The sequence below is a fragment of the Sinocyclocheilus grahami genome, unplaced genomic scaffold, assembly GCF_001515645.1.
Source record: "Sinocyclocheilus grahami isolate Dianchi unplaced genomic scaffold, SAMN03320097.WGS_v1.1 scaffold780.1, whole genome shotgun sequence".
NCBI classification, from domain to species: domain Eukaryota; kingdom Metazoa; phylum Chordata; class Actinopteri; order Cypriniformes; family Cyprinidae; genus Sinocyclocheilus; species Sinocyclocheilus grahami.
In genome coordinates this window covers 508,842-531,213 of record NW_015505959.1, presented here as the reverse complement: position 1 = coordinate 531,213, position 22,372 = coordinate 508,842, and the positions used below count along the sequence as shown (strand labels likewise).

At 37.2% G+C, this 22,372-nt stretch overlaps 2 protein-coding genes across 2 annotated transcripts in view; both read left to right on the top strand.

Annotated features, from left to right (window-relative positions):
- Positions 1-18,749, top strand: part of LOC107561563 (interferon-induced helicase C domain-containing protein 1-like) — a 35,787-nt gene extending 17,038 nt beyond the window's left edge. The window contains exons 8-15 of the mRNA XM_016246033.1: positions 8,822-8,945; positions 13,117-13,332; positions 14,308-14,564; positions 14,688-14,837; positions 16,276-16,437; positions 16,515-16,708; positions 16,858-16,951; positions 18,433-18,749. Of these exons, the coding sequence (XP_016101519.1) occupies positions 8,822-8,945; positions 13,117-13,332; positions 14,308-14,564; positions 14,688-14,837; positions 16,276-16,437; positions 16,515-16,708; positions 16,858-16,951; positions 18,433-18,633 (1,398 nt within the window). The 3' untranslated portion in view covers positions 18,634-18,749. The remainder of the gene's footprint in view (positions 1-8,821; positions 8,946-13,116; positions 13,333-14,307; positions 14,565-14,687; positions 14,838-16,275; positions 16,438-16,514; positions 16,709-16,857; positions 16,952-18,432) is intronic.
- Positions 18,750-18,927: 178 nt separating this feature from the next.
- Positions 18,928-22,372, top strand: part of LOC107561562 (dipeptidyl peptidase 4-like) — a 19,647-nt gene continuing 16,202 nt past the window's right edge. The window contains exons 1-6 of the mRNA XM_016246032.1: positions 18,928-19,021; positions 20,464-20,556; positions 20,656-20,750; positions 20,899-20,973; positions 21,083-21,135; positions 21,669-21,741. Coding sequence (XP_016101518.1) covers positions 18,928-19,021; positions 20,464-20,556; positions 20,656-20,750; positions 20,899-20,973; positions 21,083-21,135; positions 21,669-21,741 — 483 coding nt within the window. The remainder of the gene's footprint in view (positions 19,022-20,463; positions 20,557-20,655; positions 20,751-20,898; positions 20,974-21,082; positions 21,136-21,668; positions 21,742-22,372) is intronic.

Sequence of the window (22,372 nt, the reverse complement as noted above, 5' to 3'; positions counted from 1 at the left end):
TCTGGACTTTGTTTACACCACCCAGAGAGGAGCTTACAACACAGACTGGAATATGTTTAAGCAGGCTGCCACATACAATAACTCCACAGACCTCCAAGAGTAAAATGGCTTTACTGAGAGTAACGCAATTTCAATTATCTGTATGTCTGTATGTATCATGTGGAAGAATTGACAGTAAAGCAGACTTGACTTGACTTGACTTGTAACCCGAGACGTTTGTATTCATGTATTCATAGCAAACACACTAAGGCATTTTTAAAAAAGTAGCTCAACTGTCTGTATATCTGCTAAATTATGCTGATCTTTACTTTACAGTTTTTTAAAAATGCTTACAGTTTTTGAAACTATGGCTCCATTTCTCAAAACTCTACACACAAAACCACAAAACACACTCACAACATGCAAAAGCAAACACTTCTTTCAAAACTATTTTAACTCTTCTAAAAATTATATTTTGCCTAGTAACTCTACACAAACATAAAGTAATTAGCCACATACACACATCAAACTACACACATATGTGAAGAATGTAAAACTCTCTCTTCTGAGTGATCTGCTTGTTCAGAGTGCAGTGGGGCACAGGAGTTTGTCACAGCACTCACACACATGCATATTCACATATACAGTATGCATGTACAACTGATGAATTTACACAGTTATTATGACTTGTTAGAGCTGCTTTACAGCAGAATTTGAATTTAACACTCTTGTGAAGCTTCTGTGAAACAAACTATATTGTATAAAGCGCTTTAGAAATAAAGTGGACTTTCTGACTTGACTTATATGCATATTCAATGTGTGTGTATATATATTTAGTGCATATGAATTTAGTATTTTTTATATCATTATAAAAATACGATTTTATATCATTACATTGTTTAGAGCATAAGAAATAATTGAAAAAATAACATTTTTGAAAAATTATATTTTATTCGTATGTTGTGCTTCTGTAGAGGACACTGTTGGAAACTCAGAAGTGAAGACCAGGAGACTCTTGGTTATCTTCAGCAGGACTCTTTATTGAGAATGCGCTGCGTGGCGCTGCAGTCATCAAAAGTCTGACTAAGCCAGGCATACATTGTATTTTATAGGCATTCAGTGGGCAGTTCTTAAAGGTGTCGACTTAACACCTAGCCTCAGAAGTGACCACTTAAACAAAACATCTAAAGACAATACAGGAAATCAACCCCCGACTGTGAGCTTCAGCAAACCTACTCCCCAAAGATAACAGTCCCCAAATGGTTTGAGCTGCACCTGGCCACGAGAACTAAAGATGTGTAAACATTCACATGTAGTTAACTCTCAGTATGAAGATTAGAGACCTGCAGAACCCCCTCACAGGAAACTATATTGAATTTAATCAGTAAACTGATGCCATCATGTTCACCTTGAATGCCCAATACAATGTAGATCACCTTAGTTTTTCATATGATGTAATGTCAGGATGTAGAATCAGCAGATCTTAAACAGATTCTTAAATTTGTAATCCCCCAAGACTCAGTTTTTCTAAAAAAAATAAATTTACCTGAATAGACATAAAAAGGCAAAAACAATGGGATTTTCCGAGGACTGGTTTGTCACGATAGATCTGAAGGACACATACTTCCATGTTTCCATTTTTCCTCAACACAGGAAGTTGACAACACCGCAGCACTGGCCAAGAAAGCACAGCAGCGTCTCTACTTCCTCCGCAAACTGAGAAGAGCCAGAGCCCCGGCCCCCATCATATGCACCTTCTACAGAGGCACCATCGAGAGCATCCTGACCAGCTGCATCACTGTGTGGTATGGCGCCTGCAACGCGTCCTGCCGCAAGACACTTCAACGCATAGTGAGAGCAGCTGAGAAGATCGTTGGTGCCTCTCTCCCCTCCTTTCAGGACATTTACAACACCCGTCTCACCCGCAAAGCCCCCTGCATCGCAGGCGATCCCACCCACCCGACACACAGCTTCTTCAGTCTGCTGCCATCAGGGAGGAGAGGCCAGGACCAGCAGACTGAAGGACAGCTTCATCCATCAGGCTGTCAGGAAGCTGAACTCCCTCCCGACCTTGCCCCCCCTCCCCTCTTTTGCCCCACGCACCACTGAACTCTGACCCTCTGATGGACTCTCCCACTTCCCCCCTCCCTAATACACACACACACTGTCACTTTAATCAGTCTGAATAATCTCTTTTGCACTACAAATCATTTGTTTGCACGACAATCATTATATTTGCACTGTTGTTTACTTTACTGGTTTGCACTCTATCTGCCATATGCCTTGTGCTTTATATATATATATTTTTTTTTTACACTTTACCTTATTTGTATATTTGTATAGCTGTATTTTGTATTTTGTATTTAATCTGTACCTATCTGTATTTATGTTATCTGTATGCACCAAGGGTCTGAGAGTAACGCAATTTCAATTCTCTGTGTGTATGTGCTGTACATGTGGAAGAATTGACAATAAAGCAGACTTGACTTTCTATTGCACAAAAGAAAGAAATGAACTGTTTTAGTCAGCAAGGATTAGTCAAAAGTGAGAGTAAAGTCATTTATAATATTAAAAAATATTTCTGTTCCAAATAAATGCTTTGAACTTTATATTCATCCTGGAAAAAATGTATCACAGTTTCCACAAAAAATATGAAGCAGTTTTCAACATTGATAATAATATTAGAATGATTTCTGAAGGATCATGTGATATTGAAGACTGGAGTAATGATGCTGTAAATTCAGCATTTCATCTCATGAATAATTTAAATTTATAATATATTCCAATAGAAAACAGTTATGTTAAATTACAATAATATTTCATAATATTACTGTTTTTACTGTCAAATAAATGCAGCCTTGGTGAGCAAAAGAGACTTCTTTGAAAAACTTTTTTTTTTTTAAATGACAAAAACGTCTCAATTATTAACATTAGTTAATGCATTAACTAACATGAACTAACAATGAACAATATATTTTGACAGCATTAACCTTTGTTAATGTTAGTTAATACAATATTCATGTTAGTTCACAGTGCATTAACTCAAGTACTAGTAAATGTTGAAATTAACATTAAGATAAATACAGAGTTCTGGCATGAAACTCTAGATGGCGCAGTCCGATAGGTCTAACTCAATCTGACATAATAACATCATTATCAAATGGCACAGCTGATTGGTTCTCTCCTGTATCGGTAGCCAATAAGCTCGCTGCTCAACATTCAAATATATGATTAGTGCTTGCCGTAGCAGTTGCAGCTTGCTTCAGAAACCCTCCACCTTCCCCAGCTCCACCTGTATAGATCTGCTACGGGGTTATTTCATGTATGTTATATTTGCAGCAGCAATATTTCTTACATGCTCACAGCAGAATGTTGTGGATGTATTGGCAGTAGCAAGTCTCGGTACTTGCTCTGCCGCAGCAGCAGCAGTGTAGCAGATCTATTCCGCCAAGACCAAATACATTAACATCGTCATGTACATTACCATGCCAGTCCCTCCGAGAGTTGTCATGACATAACTAAATACTGTACAAGTATTGTTATAGTGTAGTTCGTACATTCCTTAAAAGTACTACAAGAACCTAAAGGCTGGAATACATTGCACGACTTTTGGCTCCAACTTACAGTCTGGAGAGGTTGGCGCTAGTTACCCAAAGTCAGATCAAGTCTGCAGATTTGAGTTGACCGATTTCATAGAAAATCGTGTAGTCTATGATGATCAGACTCCTGATTTATAAGCTTCAGACTCTGATTCTATCCAGTCAGAGGATATCAAACACATTTCACATTTTCAGCCGGTTTCAGAACATACATTGTTTTCAATTGTCATGTGTCTCCAAGCAACAAGACACATATTTCTGCGCGATTTTGTTGTGATGGGAACGACTTGAAAGTCTGGTAATTTGTGATCCTCAGTCATTTAATGTAAGATAGCCAATTTTTCCTCTGTGACTATTTACAAAGTCAGTAAGTATATGATGTCTAGCGTTTTAAAAACTGTTCAGATCTCAAAAGTCATGTAGTGTATTCCAGCCTTTAGTTCTTGAATGGAATTGGAAAGGAACTGGAAACATTAAGTGGAAGCAAATTGTTAAAGTCTTTACAATTCCCATGCCTACCAGCAATGTGCATGTTACATGCTATGAGAACAAAGCTGAGCAAATCCATATGTTAGTGAATGCACACACGTTTTCAAAACATTCTAGATTCTGCTTTACTAAAAAAATATATATATATATTTTCCTTTCTCAAATCAAAAAAACAAATCTTCCTAAGCGTTTTTCTCTAATCTGACGTTTCCACACACACATACACACACACACACACACCCTCCTCTCCCACATATCTTACTGTTTTCTCCACCGCAAAGCTGTTTCCAATGTTCCACGCAACCCCTGTGCTGGAGGCAGCCATAAACCTCCGCATGCCTTTCATGCTTCTCCAGTCAGGACCCTGCATCACATTATTACTCTGCTGGCCTGCTTTACCATGAATCTTTATGACAACAGCACCAAAGCGCCAAGAGAAACTCTTTTGCGTTGGATTCTCAGTACTAGAAAATAGGGTTAAAGGGGTCATATGATGTTGCTAAAAAGAACATTATTTGGTGTATTTGGTGTAATGCAATGTGTTTATGTGGTTTAAGGTTAAAAAAAAACATTATTTTCCATATAATGTACATTATTGTTTCTCCTCGCCTTTCTGAAACATGTCGATTTTTACAAAGCTCATCGTTCTAAAAAAGCGAGGTGTGCTCTGATTGGCCAGCTATCCAGTGCGTTGTGATTGGCCGAATGCTCAAGCGTGTGACGGAAATGTTATGCCCCTTAGCATACTGTGATGCCGTCTCCCAGCAGGACGAGACAAAACCAATAAAACCCATTATAAACGAGGCATTTGTTGCATCCAGTGGGGACATAATTACTGATTATAATGACTTATACTGTTTTTTTAAGCGTTGCGTATCACGCTGCGTAAACATAAAACCATGTCTGCATTTGTGATCGGAGAAACAACCAAACAACAAGCACTACTCTACACTGCTCAAAACTCAGCGTTTGAATCATCATTGGCAAATTATTTAAATATAAAAAACGTACTTACAGGCTGTGAGTCAGAAGCGCTAGACTGTTCTTGCAAAGTTGGAACTGCCCAACTTTATAGAAACAGCCTTTGTGCCACAGACGCATTGTAGGCTACTGGTTCAGGAAACAGTCCTCATCCTCCATAAAATGCGCTGCACACATCTGAATATTCGGGTTGAAGTGTTCTGGAACAGTGTTTTTAAATACAACTTAACCACTGATTTCTAGTTGTGTCCTCTTTTGGAAGACCAAACAAAGTAGTTTCGCTTTCACAACGAAACACACAGGTTCTGGCATGAAACTCTAGATGGCGCAGTCCGATAGGTCTAACTCAATCTGACATAATAACATCATTATCAAATGGCACAGCTGATTGGTTCTCTCCTGTATCGGTAGCCAATAAGCTCGCTGCTCAACATTCAAATATATGATTAGTGCTTGCCGTAGCAGTTGCAGCTTGCTTCAGAAACCCTCCACCTTCCCCAGCTCCACCTGTATAGATCTGCTACGGGGTTATTTCATGTATGTTATATTTGCAGCAGCAATATTTCTTACATGCTCACAGCAGAATGTTGTGGATGTATTGGCAGTAGCAAGTCTCGGTACTTGCTCTGCCGCAGCAGCAGCAGTGTAGCAGATCTATTCCGCCAAGACCAAATACATTAACATCGTCATGTACATTACCATGCCAGTCCCTCCGAGAGTTGTCATGACATAACTAAATACTGTACAAGTATTGTTATAGTGTAGTTCGTACATTCCTTAAAAGTACTACAAGAACCTAAAGGCTGGAATACATTGCACGACTTTTGGCTCCAACTTACAGTCTGGAGAGGTTGGCGCTAGTTACCCAAAGTCAGATCAAGTCTGCAGATTTGAGTTGACCGATTTCATAGAAAATCGTGTAGTCTATGATGATCAGACTCCTGATTTATAAGCTTCAGACTCTGATTCTATCCAGTCAGAGGATATCAAACACATTTCACATTTTCAGCCGGTTTCAGAACATACATTGTTTTCAATTGTCATGTGTCTCCAAGCAACAAGACACATATTTCTGCGCGATTTTGTTGTGATGGGAACGACTTGAAAGTCTGGTAATTTGTGATCCTCAGTCATTTAATGTAAGATAGCCAATTTTTCCTCTGTGACTATTTACAAAGTCAGTAAGTATATGATGTCTAGCGTTTTAAAAACTGTTCAGATCTCAAAAGTCATGTAGTGTATTCCAGCCTTTAGTTCTTGAATGGAATTGGAAAGGAACTGGAAACATTAAGTGGAAGCAAATTGTTAAAGTCTTTACAATTCCCATGCCTACCAGCAATGTGCATGTTACATGCTATGAGAACAAAGCTGAGCAAATCCATATGTTAGTGAATGCACACACGTTTTCAAAACATTCTAGATTCTGCTTTACTAAAAAAATATATATATATATTTTCCTTTCTCAAATCAAAAAAACAAATCTTCCTAAGCGTTTTTCTCTAATCTGACGTTTCCACACACACATACACACACACACACACACCCTCCTCTCCCACATATCTTACTGTTTTCTCCACCGCAAAGCTGTTTCCAATGTTCCACGCAACCCCTGTGCTGGAGGCAGCCATAAACCTCCGCATGCCTTTCATGCTTCTCCAGTCAGGACCCTGCATCACATTATTACTCTGCTGGCCTGCTTTACCATGAATCTTTATGACAACAGCACCAAAGCGCCAAGAGAAACTCTTTTGCGTTGGATTCTCAGTACTAGAAAATAGGGTTAAAGGGGTCATATGATGTTGCTAAAAAGAACATTATTTGGTGTATTTGGTGTAATGCAATGTGTTTATGTGGTTTAAGGTTAAAAAAAAACATTATTTTCCATATAATGTACATTATTGTTTCTCCTCGCCTTTCTGAAACATGTCGATTTTTACAAAGCTCATCGTTCTAAAAAAGCGAGGTGTGCTCTGATTGGCCAGCTATCCAGTGCGTTGTGATTGGCCGAATGCTCAAGCGTGTGACGGAAATGTTATGCCCCTTAGCATACTGTGATGCCGTCTCCCAGCAGGACGAGACAAAACCAATAAAACCCATTATAAACGAGGCATTTGTTGCATCCAGTGGGGACATAATTACTGATTATAATGACTTATACTGTTTTTTTAAGCGTTGCGTATCACGCTGCGTAAACATAAAACCATGTCTGCATTTGTGATCGGAGAAACAACCAAACAACAAGCACTACTCTACACTGCTCAAAACTCAGCGTTTGAATCATCATTGGCAAATTATTTAAATATAAAAAACGTACTTACAGGCTGTGAGTCAGAAGCGCTAGACTGTTCTTGCAAAGTTGGAACTGCCCAACTTTATAGAAACAGCCTTTGTGCCACAGACGCATTGTAGGCTACTGGTTCAGGAAACAGTCCTCATCCTCCATAAAATGCGCTGCACACATCTGAATATTCGGGTTGAAGTGGAAAAGTTCAACATTTTAAAAGAATCTTCTTTAATATCATCGTAAATAATTTCTTAAAGATAGGAAAACCCCAGCATGTCTTAAATCCCCAAAGGTAAGGTGGGTTGTTTCAAATGAATTGTTCATCAGCGAGTCTTCTAAAAGAACAGTCATACAAACACCAAAGCCTGTCAGAAAAAGGAAAAATTTTAAGATTTTTTTTTTAAAGAAAATATTTGAGTACATCTTAAGAGTTTTTTGAGAATTGCACTTAGGAACATTCTTAAAAACTTCTTGGAATTTAGGTTAAGAAATGTATTTTTCCGACCATGGATTCACAAAACATTCTTAAGAATAAACAAAACAAAACAAAAATGAATCTGCTATTTTCTGTTTTCTTAAGAAGAATTGTTGGGAACCGTTCTTAAGATTTTTTTTTTTTCAATAATTGTAAATAACCTTCTAAAGTTTGGATAACCTACAACTTGCCCCAAAAGTAACATGTTTAATTAATTTATTGGTTTGTTTAAAATTAACTGTTGTAATTAAGCATTACAGCATTGCATTAGCTACATATAATACATATCATATAGGGATGTGCATGAGTAATGATAAATAATGTAAACGATGATCAAGTTATGATGATTATGTGACTTTTTGGTGAATTTGAAGTTAGCATTATATAACAACTCACTGACTAGTCAAATTGGGACCATGTTTTTTTTTAAGTCATATAATTATGACTTAACTTTCGGCAGCATTCAGCACATATGAAAGCAGCCATACACAGTGCAAGAAAGATGGAGCGCAAGTGAATGCAACAGACAATTCTTTAAAAATAACTATCAAGACAATGCATTAAAAATGAAAATGCTATGTGTGAGTTGATCAGCCAGTCTTTGTGAAGAACCGCAATACAATCAGATAACACCAAAGCCTGCCATTCTCTTCTCAAGAAAAAAATAAAAAGACATTCTTAAGAAAATAAGAGTGTTCTTAAGATTTGCACTTAAGAACATTCTTCTTGAAATTGATCTTAAACTTTTTTGAAAACAGTCATGATTTTTGCTATTCTTTTTGGTGCCACTATAGTAGCGCAGAAATGACACACTTCATATGTAATACTTGTTTAAATATTTCTAGAAAAATCTGTATAAACAATAACAATACAAAATCTTAAAGACTTAAAGTTCTTGCCTTAATGCAGGAAAGCATACATACTCTTCAGTTATGATGCTGGTATATTCAATTTAGATGTGGATAATTTCAAAATGTGACAATAAAAACCTTCTGTGTCTATGGCATGTTAAAGGACCCGTTTGGAGACGTGATCAAGAAGATAATGGATAAAATCCACAAACACGCAGACCTGAAGCTCCTCTGTGAGCCCGGCACACAAAACTACGAACAGTGGGTCGTACAGAAAGAGCAGAACGGTGAGTTTACTGCCTTTTACAAAGACATTCAGATATATGGAGGTTTACTGGGTCATTGGAAACCGGGAAACTTCAGGAAAAAGTCATGAAAATTGACATTTTAAAGGCATCATATAAATTTCCATAAATACAAATTCCTGGTGGCACCACAAAAACTCACAGTCTAAAAGCTTCATTTATGAGCGGTGATGTCAAACACAGCCGACAGAGAAAATATAAAACCATTGCACAGTTTTAAGTGTAAATCTCTCACTGGTCTCCTACTAAATATATAAATAAGTATCTGCAATATATATGCTGCTTTAAAAAAAAAATAAAAAAATGTTGATACTTTACAACAGCTGTAAAAACAGAAAGTCTTTTTGTGGCCAGATAGTTTTGTAGAAACAATGTCTAACAGCTAATGGGGAGCCAAACCACTCGAAAGTATTTGAGAAGAAATTTAAATCTGAACATTTTTATCTTGCACACTTATTTTGATCTCGTCTTACACACTTATTTGTAAGTTTAACTCTATAAATATAGTATTTCCAAAAATCCAGTAACCACTGGAACTTTGTAAAGCTCCTACTAAAATGTGGTTTCTCTTTGTGTGTCCTCTGCCTCCAGCCTTCTTTGCTGAAACCATGATTTAACCACCATATTGCTGAAGTCATGATAAGAATTTCATATACAGTCATGCACTCATGCGAAATGTGTCACAATAAGCCACAGTAATCACAGTAAGCCACAGTCTCTTTCCTGTTTTTAAAGGACAATTCACTGTGAATTCCAACAAAGTTTCTCAATTGTGTTCAGACATTCAGAATCACTGAAAAGATCCAGTAGTTATACAAAATGATAGAGGAGAAAAAACATCCTCAAAGACTAGTTATGACTGACTAGTATTCTAGTATAGAGCTCAAAAACTATTCAAATTTGGTTAGGTTTTTTTTTTTTGTTAGTTTTTTTTAGTATCACTGATTTACTATTGTCGTTTTTGTTAATATTTTGAATAAGATTTAATTTTTATATTTTATGTTTTTATTTTAACTTTAGTTCAAGTTTTAGGAATTTTGTTGTTTTGTCTTTTTTTAGTTTTTTATATATATATACTTTTTTTTTTTTTTTACATTTTTATTAGGTTTTAGGGTTTTTTTGTACTTCAAATTAAGTTTTTAAAATTAAAAATATTGCCTTGGCAACTAGCTGAAATAAAATAAGTTTAAGTTTTTTTTTATATAAAATTTTTATTTCAGTTAAAGTTTATTTTATTTCAAATAATATCTTTTATGGTTTGAGTTGTATATTGAGTTAATGATAATAACTCTCTGGTTATAACGTAACCTCAGTTTCCTAATATAAGGGAAGGAGCGTTGCATCACTTGTCACTAATGAGGAAACTCCTGTTTAGCCTGATTTGTTCACATTTGTGTAACTGCACTAACAAATGGCGCTTCAACACCCACGGGGGGCGGCCGCTATATAAGTCGGCTCCGAGTGCCATTTCATCAGAATCTTTCGACTGAAACGACAGTCATCAATTCGTGTACAGCCTTATAGCACGGAAGCATACGCAACACTCGCATCCTTATCTCAGGGAACCGAGGTTACGTTAGTAACCAGAGCGTTCCCTTTGAAAGGTCCCTCACGTTCCATTGCTTGAAGCTTATGGGGAACGCATCCAATCGCGCTGTGCTATAAGCAAGTGCAGAACGAAGCCACTTGGTGAGCCCAGCTCTGAAGCGCACGTACTGAGGGCTCCTATAAGTCTGAGCTAACAATGAGACCCAAGCCACCTAGGCTGAGGACTACATAACAAAATCTAACTTAGGAGGACAAAATCTGTGCCTGCAGGGTAGGGACATCCAAGTTATAAAACCTGGTGAAGGTAGATGATGACGACCAGCCAGTGGCCGCACAGATATCACCAATAAAATGAACACACACTCTAAGGGCCCGAACCGGGCAGAGTGGATTAGGACCCTGCTCATCCTCTGAATTGGGAAGAGCTAAAAAGGTGATGAATTGTGCTCTGAACAGAGTGGAGAACACTTTAAGCACATAGCCGTGTCTTGGTTTGAGGATGACTCTACAGTTGTTAGGCCCAAACTCAGACATGAAGCACTGACCGACAGTGCTTGCAGGACACCCACTCGCTTGACTAAAAAAGGAGGACAGTCTTAAGTGGCAGAGGCCACAAGTCAGCTGACTGGAGCGGCTCGAAGGGCCCTGTGGACTACAGATAAGTTCCAAGTCGGCACATTATGAGCGAGGCAGATTCGATCTCTGAGCTCCCCTCAGAAACGTAATGACTAAAAGAATAATGATTCGCCGTGATGGCTGCCACCTATACTTTAAACGTGGAGGGGGTGCGCCCCTTATCCATCAGCTTTTGTAGAAAGGTTGGCACGTAGGGCACGTCACAAGAGCATGGGTTCTCATTCTGTGCTGCACACCAATCAGAGAAAGCTGACCATTTAAGGGCATAAAGACGTCTTGAAGACGGAGCTCTAGCCTCCAAAATGGTATTAGTAACACTTGCAGGGAGCTGCAAAGACTCCTGTCGAGGGGCCAAACATGAAGGCTCCACATCTCTGGCCAGGGATGCCAAATCATGCCCTTCACTTGCGAGAGCAGATCCTTCCTCAGTGGTAGCGGCCAAGGGGCTGCCGATAGCAGCTGAATCAACTTGGGAAACCACATCTGATTCCTCCAGAGTGGGGCCACCAGGAGGGCTGAGCATCTGACTTCACTGACCCTTCTGATGACCTGAGGAAGCAGGGCAACCAGGGGGGGAGGCATACAGGCAAGCTCTGGGCCAATTGTGGGCCAGGGCATCTTGCTGTTTCGAAAACAAAACTGGGCAGTAAAAGTTATCTTCTGAGGTGAAGAGGTCCACCTCTGCCCTGCCTAAGACAGACCAGATAATTTGAACCGTTTGGGGATGTAGTCTCCATTCTCCTAGAGCCACATTGTCCATATCCAGCATGTCTGACCCTTGATTCCAGGCACCAAGCGTGGGATGGGACATGGGTTTTGAACCAATACTGTGGAGGGGCCACATGTGAAGCAGGCCCAGAGGAATCACAGAGGAAGCGGCTGACATGAGGCCGAGCATCCTCTGAAAGCCCTGAGGGGACGTGAAGTCCCAAGTCTGAATGATGCCGCTGAATTATCAGGGAGCATTCCAGCGTAACCCATGCCCACATCTGGGCAGAATCGATAACTGTCCCCGAGAAGACTACTCACTGGGAGACAGAGAGCTCTTGGCTAAATTACTTATTAGCCCAAACCGCTCCAGGTGGCTGAGCAGCAGCGACCTGTGAGCGATGAGTTCTTGTTCCGATCTGGCTAAGACCAGCCAATCGTCTAGGTAATTCATAATGCGTATTCCCATCTGTCTCAGAGCGGAAAGAGCTGCATCCGTGCACTTTGTAAAGTGCAAGGGCCAGAGACAGTTCGAATGGTAGTAGTGTATATTGGTAAGCCACCCCCTCGAATGCGAATCTCAAAAGCGGTTTGTGCGTCTTTCAGATCCACCGATTAATCAAAAACAGTCCCCGGGGCATATTGCACGAGGATCTGCTTCCAAGTCAGCATCTTGAACGGATTCATAAGCCCATGGTTCAGATGCCTGAGCCCGCCATTTCGGGGAATGAGGAAGTAGCAGCTGTAAAAGCATGAATCGATGTTCGCTAGAGGAACCATTTCCACAGCTCATTTTGGAAGCAGAGTTTGCACTTCAGACCAGAGAATGTGAGCATTGCTGTCCTGTACTGAAGTTTGAATAATGCCTCTGAAGCGAGGTGGCCTGCGAGCAAACTGGAGTGAGTAGGGCCACGCCACGTCTTGGTGAGTTCATCGTGAACTTCCAGGAAAAACGGCACCAGTCTCTCGTGGGAGATTCATTGTAAATGACGTAACTTAAATATGATTGCTTAAAAATGACGTTGAAATTGCATATCAGAATTCATGGTAAGCCTGTTTGAAGTATGAATTACTGCTATTTTTTCTCTGTGGTGAAAAACAATTCGATTTTTACTTCCAAATTCAGAAAAAAACATGATGGATGGATAGTCCAGTGAGTGGACTATGAAATGAATTACCTTAATGGGCTGATCTTGGGGCGTAACAGGAGTTATATTGTTGAACTCTTTTATAAATATTGCCTGTCTGTGTTGTTCACCAGCTGCTAAGGAAGAGAATCAGATGGTGCGCGTGTGCGCTGAACATCTCCGTCAATACAACGAGGCTCTTCATCAGAGCAACACCATACGCATGTCAGATGCCTTCCGCTTCCTCGACAAATATCACAACGAAGAGCTCAAGACCAAATCCAGCCCCGATGAGGAAGGCACCATTACAATCACAGACACTGAGCGATTCCTCTTCACTTTGTTCAAAGGTATCAAAAATGGACACACAAACTAGAGTCAATGCTATCTTTTAATACACTGAAACTAGTCTTTTAATGGGATCCATTAATGCTTAATTCTTAATGAGCACTTTCGCTGAAAGTGGATGATGCCTTATACTGTAAGAAAGAAAATAAGCATGAGAGTGAGCAAATTATGACAACATTTTTATGTTTGGATCTGTTGTTATTGTTAACCAGTGTTATTTTAGTATCACTAATATACTACTATAGTTTTTGCTAATTTTAATTCGATTTAATTTTTATATATTGTTTTCATTTTCATTTTAGTTTAAAATTTTGCTGTGTTTTTGTAATTTTTAATAATTTTTGCTTTTTTTTTAAATATATCTATAGTTTTTCATATGTTTTAGTTTTTAGTTTATTTAGTTCTAGCTATTTTAGTACTTCAAACTAAACTAAACTAAACTGAGAAACTGAGAAACTAGCTGAATTTTTAAAACGTTTTATATATATATATATTATTTAATTTAATGTTCATTTTATTGAGCGTAATTTAAAAAAATTCTAATGGTTTTAGTTTTTTAGTTAATGATAATGCTGTTGTTAACTAAAACTGAAACTATGAAAACATTTTTCAGTAATTGAAATAAAGCTGAATAAATATTCAATGAAAAACATCAGTTTAAAAAGCTCAAACAAAAATGAGAAATGTTGCTATGACAACTAACTGAAATAAAATATGTTTAAGCTGAAATAATAAAATAACAAACGAAAACTGAAATAAACTAAAATAAAGCTAAATAAAATGACAAAAGCACATAAAAAAAATGAAAACTGAAATTATTAAACTGAAAATAAGTGAAAAGCCATTTCAAAATATTAATTAAATATTACCAAAACAATACTGTTGTTTATTCCTTTAAAATGTGTCCAGACATGCTAAACATCTTGTTGGGTAATGCTGATTTACTCTTTGTATCTGTTTGTCTTAATATTCAACAGACAATAAAGCAAAGCTGCAGGAGTTGATGGGAAAGCCGCAGTATGAAAACAACAGTCTGGCCCAGCTGAAAACCAACATCCTGAAGGAATTCAGCACCAGAGAGATGGCGAGAGGCATCATATTCCCCCAGACCCGCCTCAGCGCCATTGCTCTCTGCCAGTGGATTCAAGAAAACCCCAAGTTTGATGAAGTGGGAGTCAGAGCCAGCTATCTGATTGGTGGAGGAGATCAGAGTGTGGTGAAACCGATGACTGCTGTAAGTCCCTCTCAAACTCAGGAACTAATGTGTCTGGTTCTGCATTCATTTAAAATAATTGTTCCAGGTTCCATTTGTGGAATAATATCAAATTTCAATAAAATGATGTCCTGCCATCTTCAGGCAGAGCAGAAGGACGTGCTGAACAAGTTTCGTGACGGGCAGATCAATCTGCTAATAGCCACCACTGTAGCAGAAGAGGGTTTGGACATCGCCGAATGTAATTTCGTCATACGCTATTGCCTTGTGACCAATGAGATCGCCATGATTCAGGTGAACTTTTGAAGATGCTCATCATGATGCTACACTCTTTTGGCCTGTTTCTAAGGGCTTGTAGTTTGTGCTATTTGTTTCAATCAATATTTACTTTAGATAGACACCATATGGCTCTGAGGCCGGTTTCATACATCTCACATCTGCAGCACTTAAATGTATGTGTTACAGGAACCAAACTAAAAGTTTTCAACATTCAGTTTAAGCAGTCTACAGCTAAAGTCTGGGTTCATCATTTTCATAACCAACTTCTGATACCAAATTTAAACAGCCATAATCAAAGGAAATGTTTTTAATGGCCAACGCAAATACAGTGTGGCAATATATTGCTCTTATATACAGTATACAGGTATAATCCAATTTAATTAGAGCAAATCATACATTTAATTTAATAATTTAGTTTAATGATGCTCATACATTATTTAACCAACATTTACTCCAAATTCACAAAAAATACAAAAGTTTGGGAGGTTTGAAAGTAGTCTCTTATGCTCACCGAGGCTGCATTTATTTGCTCAAAAATACAGTAAAAACAGAAATATTGTGAAATATTATTTCATTTTAAAACAGCCATTTTCTATGTCAATATATTTGAAAATATAATTTATTCCTGTGAAGCAAAGCTGAATTTTCAGCATCATTTCTCCAGTCTTCAGTGTCACATGATTCTTCAGAAATCATAGTAATATGCTGATTTGCTGCTCACTGAAACATTAATTATTAATATCAATGTTGAAAACAGATATTTTTGTGGAAACCCTGATACATTCTTGATGAAAACAGTTTCAAAAGAACAGCATTTATTTGAAATGTGTAACATTATAAATGTCTGTATTGTCACTTTTGATCAATTTAATGCATCCTTGCTGATTAAAAGTATTAATTTCTTTAAAAAGAAAATATTCTTACTGACCCCAAACTTTTGAACTATTTTAAATGGCCAAATATTGGGAGATTCAGCCTGGTGTCCAGTCTTCAGTGTCACATGATTCTTCAGAAATCATAGTAATATGCTGATTTGCTGCTCACTGAAACATTAATTATTAATATCAATGTTGAAAATATTTTTGTGGAAACCCTGATACATTCTTGATGAAAACGGTTTCAAAAGAACAGCATTTATTTGAAATGTGTAACATTATAAATGTCTGTATTGTCACTTTTGATAAATTTAATGCATCCTTGCTGATTAAAAGTATTAATTTCTTTAAAAAGAAAATATTCTTACTGACCCCAAACTTTTGAACTATTTTAAATGGCCAAATATTGGGAGATTCAGCCTGGTGTCTAATATATCAGTCTATCACTACTTACATGACAAATAAAGCGATCAGAGTCTTACTGAACTACCTGAAGTCATTCTGGTTTTTGAGGTTGTATTCTCATGCTGACGTTTCTGAATGAAGATGCAAGAAGTACCGTTTTTCTCTCTCTGCAGGCCCGTGGTCGAGGAAGAGCAGAGGACAGTAGTTACACGCTGGTGGCGGAGGCAGGATCTGGGGTGGCAGAGAGAGAGAGTGTTAACGAATACAGAGAGAAAATGATGAGCACAGCCATCGCCAAAGTGTGCAAGATGAATCGAGCAGACTACGAGAAGAAAGTGAGAATCTACTTCAATAAATACACTCCAATATACCTCATATACTCTTAAAAGTAACATTATTTGGTTTTGTGTAGACCAGAGAGTTTCAGATGCAGGCCATAATGGAGGAGAAGGTGAAGATAAAGAAGAAACAGAGGAAGGGAATGATGAAAGAACCGCCGTCTAAAATCAGCCTGAGCTGCAGGCAGTGCAGTGTGTCCGTGTGCTCTGGAGAAGACATTGAGAAGATAGAGAACATGCACCATGTCAACGTCACAAAGCAATTTAGGTAAAAACCCACAGTCACAAATACTTTTTTTCTTCAGAAAATCCAGAAATATGTACACTGATGATACAAATCATGTTTATTCTGCATGATGATGGCGGTGGTGAAGACAGTAATAAATCAGTAAAAATAAATGTTGCTGATGTCTGCAGTAAGCTGTTTACAGTCCGAGAGAATGCATCACTACAGGAGCGACTCCTGGACTATGAGACCAATGGAGTCATTGCGTGCAAAAACTGCGGACAGGTGCGTGCTGACTTCAGCTCTTCCCTTCCAATAAACACTCTTTGCATTACTGCTGAGCATAACAGTGGTTTGGTTTTGGAATTCAGTTCGACTCGCTCTCAAAAACATTACACAACTGTGAACTTCATATAACCACGATAATGCAAAAAAACTTCCTTAGCTTAAAGGAATAGTTCACCCAAAACTGAAAATTTACACCCGAGGTCATTCAAAGATGTAGATGAGTTGGTATATTCATCTGAACAGATTTGGAGAAATGTAGCATTGCATCACTTGCTCACCAATGGATCCTCTGCAGTGAATGGGTGCCGTCAGAATGAGAGTCCAAACAGCTGATAAAAAACATCACAATAATCCACAAGTAATCCACACCACTCCAGTCCATCAGTTAATGTCTTGAGAATCAAAAAGCTTTGCAAGAAACAAATCCATCATTAATGCATTTTTAACTTCAAAGCATTGCTTTCAGCTAAAATATGAGTCCTGTATCCATAATATTGCTTTCTCCAGTGAAACAATTGTCTTGTCTAAAACATCTTAATGATGGATTTGTTTCTTACAAACACACAGCTTTCCACTTCACACAACATTAACTGATGGACTGGAGTGGTGTGGATTACTTGTGGATTATTGTGATGTTTTTATCAGCTGTTTGGACTCTCATTCTGATGGCACCCATTCACTGCAGAGCATCCATTGCTGAGCAAGTGATGCAATGCTACTTTTCTCCAAATCTGTTCCCATAGAGAAAAAAACTCATCTACAACTTGGATGGTCTGAGGGTGAGTAAATCTTCAGCAAATTTCATTTTTGGGTGAATGATCTACAAAAATGTTTACAAAAAACAATGCAATAAAAAAAGCTTAATATAAGGCTAGGCAATATATTTATAAATATATGATTAAAATGATGTATGCATTAATAAATTTAATGATATACAATATATCTTTTTATGCTGAGCAAGTGATGCAATGCTACTTTTCTCCAAATCTGTTCCCATGAAGAAACAAACTCATCTACAACTTGGATGGTCTGAGAGTAAATCTTCACCAAATTTCATTTTTGGGTGAATGATCTACAAAAATGTTTACAAAAAACAATGCAATAAAAAAAGCTTAATATAAGGCTAGGCAATATATTTATAAATATATGATTAAAATGATGTATGCATTAATAAATTTAATGATATACAATATATCTTTTTATATTTATGTATTTGATTTGAAATGTCAAAAACTCGGATGGTTTTCAAAGTAGCCCAGTAGATTCAAGTTTCTTGATACAAGAAGTGAAATTTTGTTAAATAAAGTTTCACAGTAACGTTTCATGATGCTGTGCAATTTTATACTGGCAACAGAATAATTGCAAATGAATAGTAAAATACTTTAGATAGCACCCAGCCCTTTATACATCATACAGTATGTATTTTCTTTAATATGCATTCATTTTAAATCGTACTTTTTTGTCTCGTTCCTGAGCAGCAATGGGGCTCGATGATGCTGTATAAAAGCATTGAGTGTCCCTGCCTCCATATCAAGAACTTTGTGGTCACATACAGCTCCAAGAAGAAGACATTCAGCAAATGGAGCGAGTTGCCCATAAAGTTCCCCGCGTTTGATTACACTCAACACGCCGATCTCCTCGTAGAGGACTCCGGGGAAGAAGACATGGAAACTGACTGAAAATAAAGACCAGAAGATATTCAATCTCATCTCTGATACAATCAATCAGATGTCATAACCTGTAAAATGATGCATCTACCAAGTCTGTTCTGCTGCAAGCACTGGCACTTCTCAACATGATGAGGGTCTGATGCTGTGCAATTTTATACTGGCAACAGAATAATTGCAAATGAATAGTAAAATACTTTAGATAGCACCCAGCCCTCTATACATCATACAGTATGTATTTTCTTTAATATGCATTCATTTTAAATCATACTTTTTTGTCTCGTTCCTGAGCAGCAATGGGGCTCGATGATGCTGTATAAAAGCATTGAGTGTCCCTGCCTCCATATCAAGAACTTTGTGGTCACATACAGCTCCAAGAAGAAGACATTCAGCAAATGGAGCGAGTTGCCCATAAAGTTCCCCGCGTTTGATTACACTCAACACGCCGATCTCCTCGTAGAGGACTCCGGGGAAGAAGACATGGAAACTGACTGAAAATAAAGACCAGAAGATATTCAATCTCATCTCTGATACAATCAATCAGATGTCATAACCTGTAAAATGATGCATCTACCAAGTCTGTTCTGCTGCAAGCACTGGCACTTCTCAACATGATGAGGGTCAATGGAAGCTTTCATTTCCATCATTTATTTCATCTCAAGTGGCACTTTTGAAATTCTGATTCTAATGCACTTTTTATCTCACAATTCTAAGTTTACATCTCGCAATTCTTTTTTTTTTTCTGCCATGGCTTAAAAAATAAATTTAATTGTGACTTTTTATCTCACAATTCGGACCTTTTTCCTTGCAATCTCAAGTTTATATCTCACAATTTTGACTTTTCTTCTCAGAATTACATATTATATCTTGCAATTGTGTGTCAACATCTTACAACTCTGACTTTATATCTTGCAATTCTGATATTCCTCCAGATTGTGAGATAAAATGTGGCAATTACCTTTTTTTATCCCTTAGCAGAAATGGACTTCCATAGAAGTCGTTGTAATAAAGCCCAAACAAGTGTTTGCATCAGCACCACTCATTAGCAAACGACATTCACTAAAACTGCACTGAATTAAGTCATTTTGATTTATTTTATAGTAAGGACTTTGTTTTGCTCTGTAACATTTAATGTGTGTGCAAGCAGTGAAGCTGTCCAATCGCAAATACTGATTTTGTGAGTGTTTCTGTACATGTAGATTTACTCTAGAGGATATCGTCCAGCATGCTATTTGAAGTAAACAATTAAAATGACCCTTTATGTGTCATCTGTTTTCTCTTTCTCACATGAACAGTCTTTGATTATGAATCATGCATTCATAAAAAAAAAAAAAGAGAGAGAGATTGACGATCAGGGAAGAGGGGGACAGGAGAGCTGTCAATCAATAAATTGGGGTAAAAAAGTAACTTGCGTTACTTATTTGAAAAAGTAAATTAAAAAGTAATTATCTTGTAAATTAAAAAGTAATGCGTTACTTTACTAGTTACTTGAAAAAAGTAATCTGATTACGTAACTCACGTTACTTGTAATGCGTTACCCCCAACACTGCTTATATATACTGTATATATCCGTATTAATAGCATATATTGTGATAAAATATTCAAAAAAAAAAAAGTGAGTTAACCCACTAGCGCCTCCATGTGAACATCAAATAAACTGTTGTTCTTGTGGGAATTTCATATTAACTGCAATATATTTTACAATTTTGTTATATGTAGGCTATATAGAAAAATAAAAAAATACAAAAAAATTTTTTTTATATATATTTAATCTATAATATATTAAATATTTTTGTCTGAACTGCTGAAGACTAAAACTGTTTTCCTTCACTGTGTTTTCAGGAGATGAGTCTGCATTAAAGAGAACTTATTCTTTTTATGATTTTTACAATGATACCATCAGGTATAAAACATACAGTCTCCACTGGATGTCAGGTAGGACACCTGAAGCGCTTCACATGGTCCCTGTTTGTTTTTCCTGATGACCTCTAAATCACCCTGACACATATACTCTGCTGTCTTATTTTCCTCCAGACAATGAATACCTCCACAAAACCAGCGAAGGCCATATTTACGTGCACAATGCTGAAACGAAGGAAAGCTCAATGTACCTGAGCAACTCAACATTTGTAGGTTGCCTCATATGAGGGTTTGAATGCCTCTCCAGACATTTCTCATTAAATAGTCTCATATATTTCATTATCTCTTTTCTTACATCTTTTATTCATGTTTAACATGCATGTAAATTCCACTTATTTACTGTGAATTGGTTTACAGGCCCAAGTGGATGCCACAGATTACATATTGTCAGCAGACAGAAAGTTTGTCGTCTTTGAGAGCAATTACTCAAAGGTAACTTGACTGCAATAAAACTAAAAACACTTCATAATTAAACACACATATACGGTGCATAAGTGACTCATGCTGATGTTTCTAACACGTGCTTGAAATGCATCAACAGCTATGGCGACACTCCTTCACTGCATCCTACCATATTTACAACATGGAGTCTCAGTGAGTAAAGATGTTCCTATGATGGGTCTATCAAAATATATACAGTTCCCATGTTCATGGAAAACTTATATCATTCTGAAATTGTGATTTCCAGACCTGGGAAAGTCCTGAAAATGTTTCAGTGTATTTCAAACTCACTCACATAGATATTGTTCACTCTCAGAAAAAAAAGGTACAAACGTTATCCCTGGTGCAGTACATTTTTAAAAGGTACACTTGTTTACCCCTAAATGGTGCATATTAGTACCTTAAAGATACATAATACCTAAAGCGTATGTATTAGTACCTAAATGGTACATATTAGTACATTTTGAAAGGGCCCCAGCACCCCAGTAACAACCTTTTGTACTTTTTTTGTTTGTTTGTTTCTGAGAGTGTTCAGTGTGATTGAGTTTAGGGGAAAATGTAATCTAAGACATTTTTTTTGTTTCATTGTAGACTTTACATGAGTAATTATTATAGTTTAACTATACTAATTCCAACAATTGATGATGTTATTCATACTTTAATGTCTTGTTTTCTGTTGGATTCAGGGAATTTCTCTCCAAGGTTCAGATTCCACCTGTAACACAGTTCTTAGTGTGGGCACCAATAGGAAATAAATTGGTGAGTTACAAACAGTAAGGCATAAAAAAAAACATACAGATCATAACAAGCACCCTCAATTATTATATTATTGGAACGCTCTAGTTTCTCCAAATCATTGCAACTAAAAGAAGAGTTTTTAACAAGCTCACCTAGGTTTTTCCATCATGACAAAAACATATTTGTCAGCAGCTTTTCTTATTCTTCTTTGTTTTTTATCGTTACTTTTATTTATTTGTTTGAATTTTATTTATTGTTAATTTTGTCTTATGCATCGGTTATGATTTTAATTTTAGCCTTTTTAATGTTTATTTTATTTTAAAAGGGACCGTGCACATGAAGTGACATAAGTACTTGTGTTGTTCATCATGTAAATGCGCAAGATTTAGACATACAGACTGATTTTCATATGCAGACCCAGGTTGATCGTAAGAAAAGGAAGAGAAAAAATGTGTTAAAAATAAAAAATATGGTTTTAGAGGTTGATGGTAAGAAAATAAAGAGGGAAAAAGGCGTTAAAAAAATACAAATATGATTTTAAATGTACTATATAAATCCATTAGCCTTGCCTTTCCTTGCCTAGCTTTGGTTCGAGAAGATTTTGCTATAAGCAAAATTCTGGTTTCATCACTAAACCTCAGAGCTTATGGAA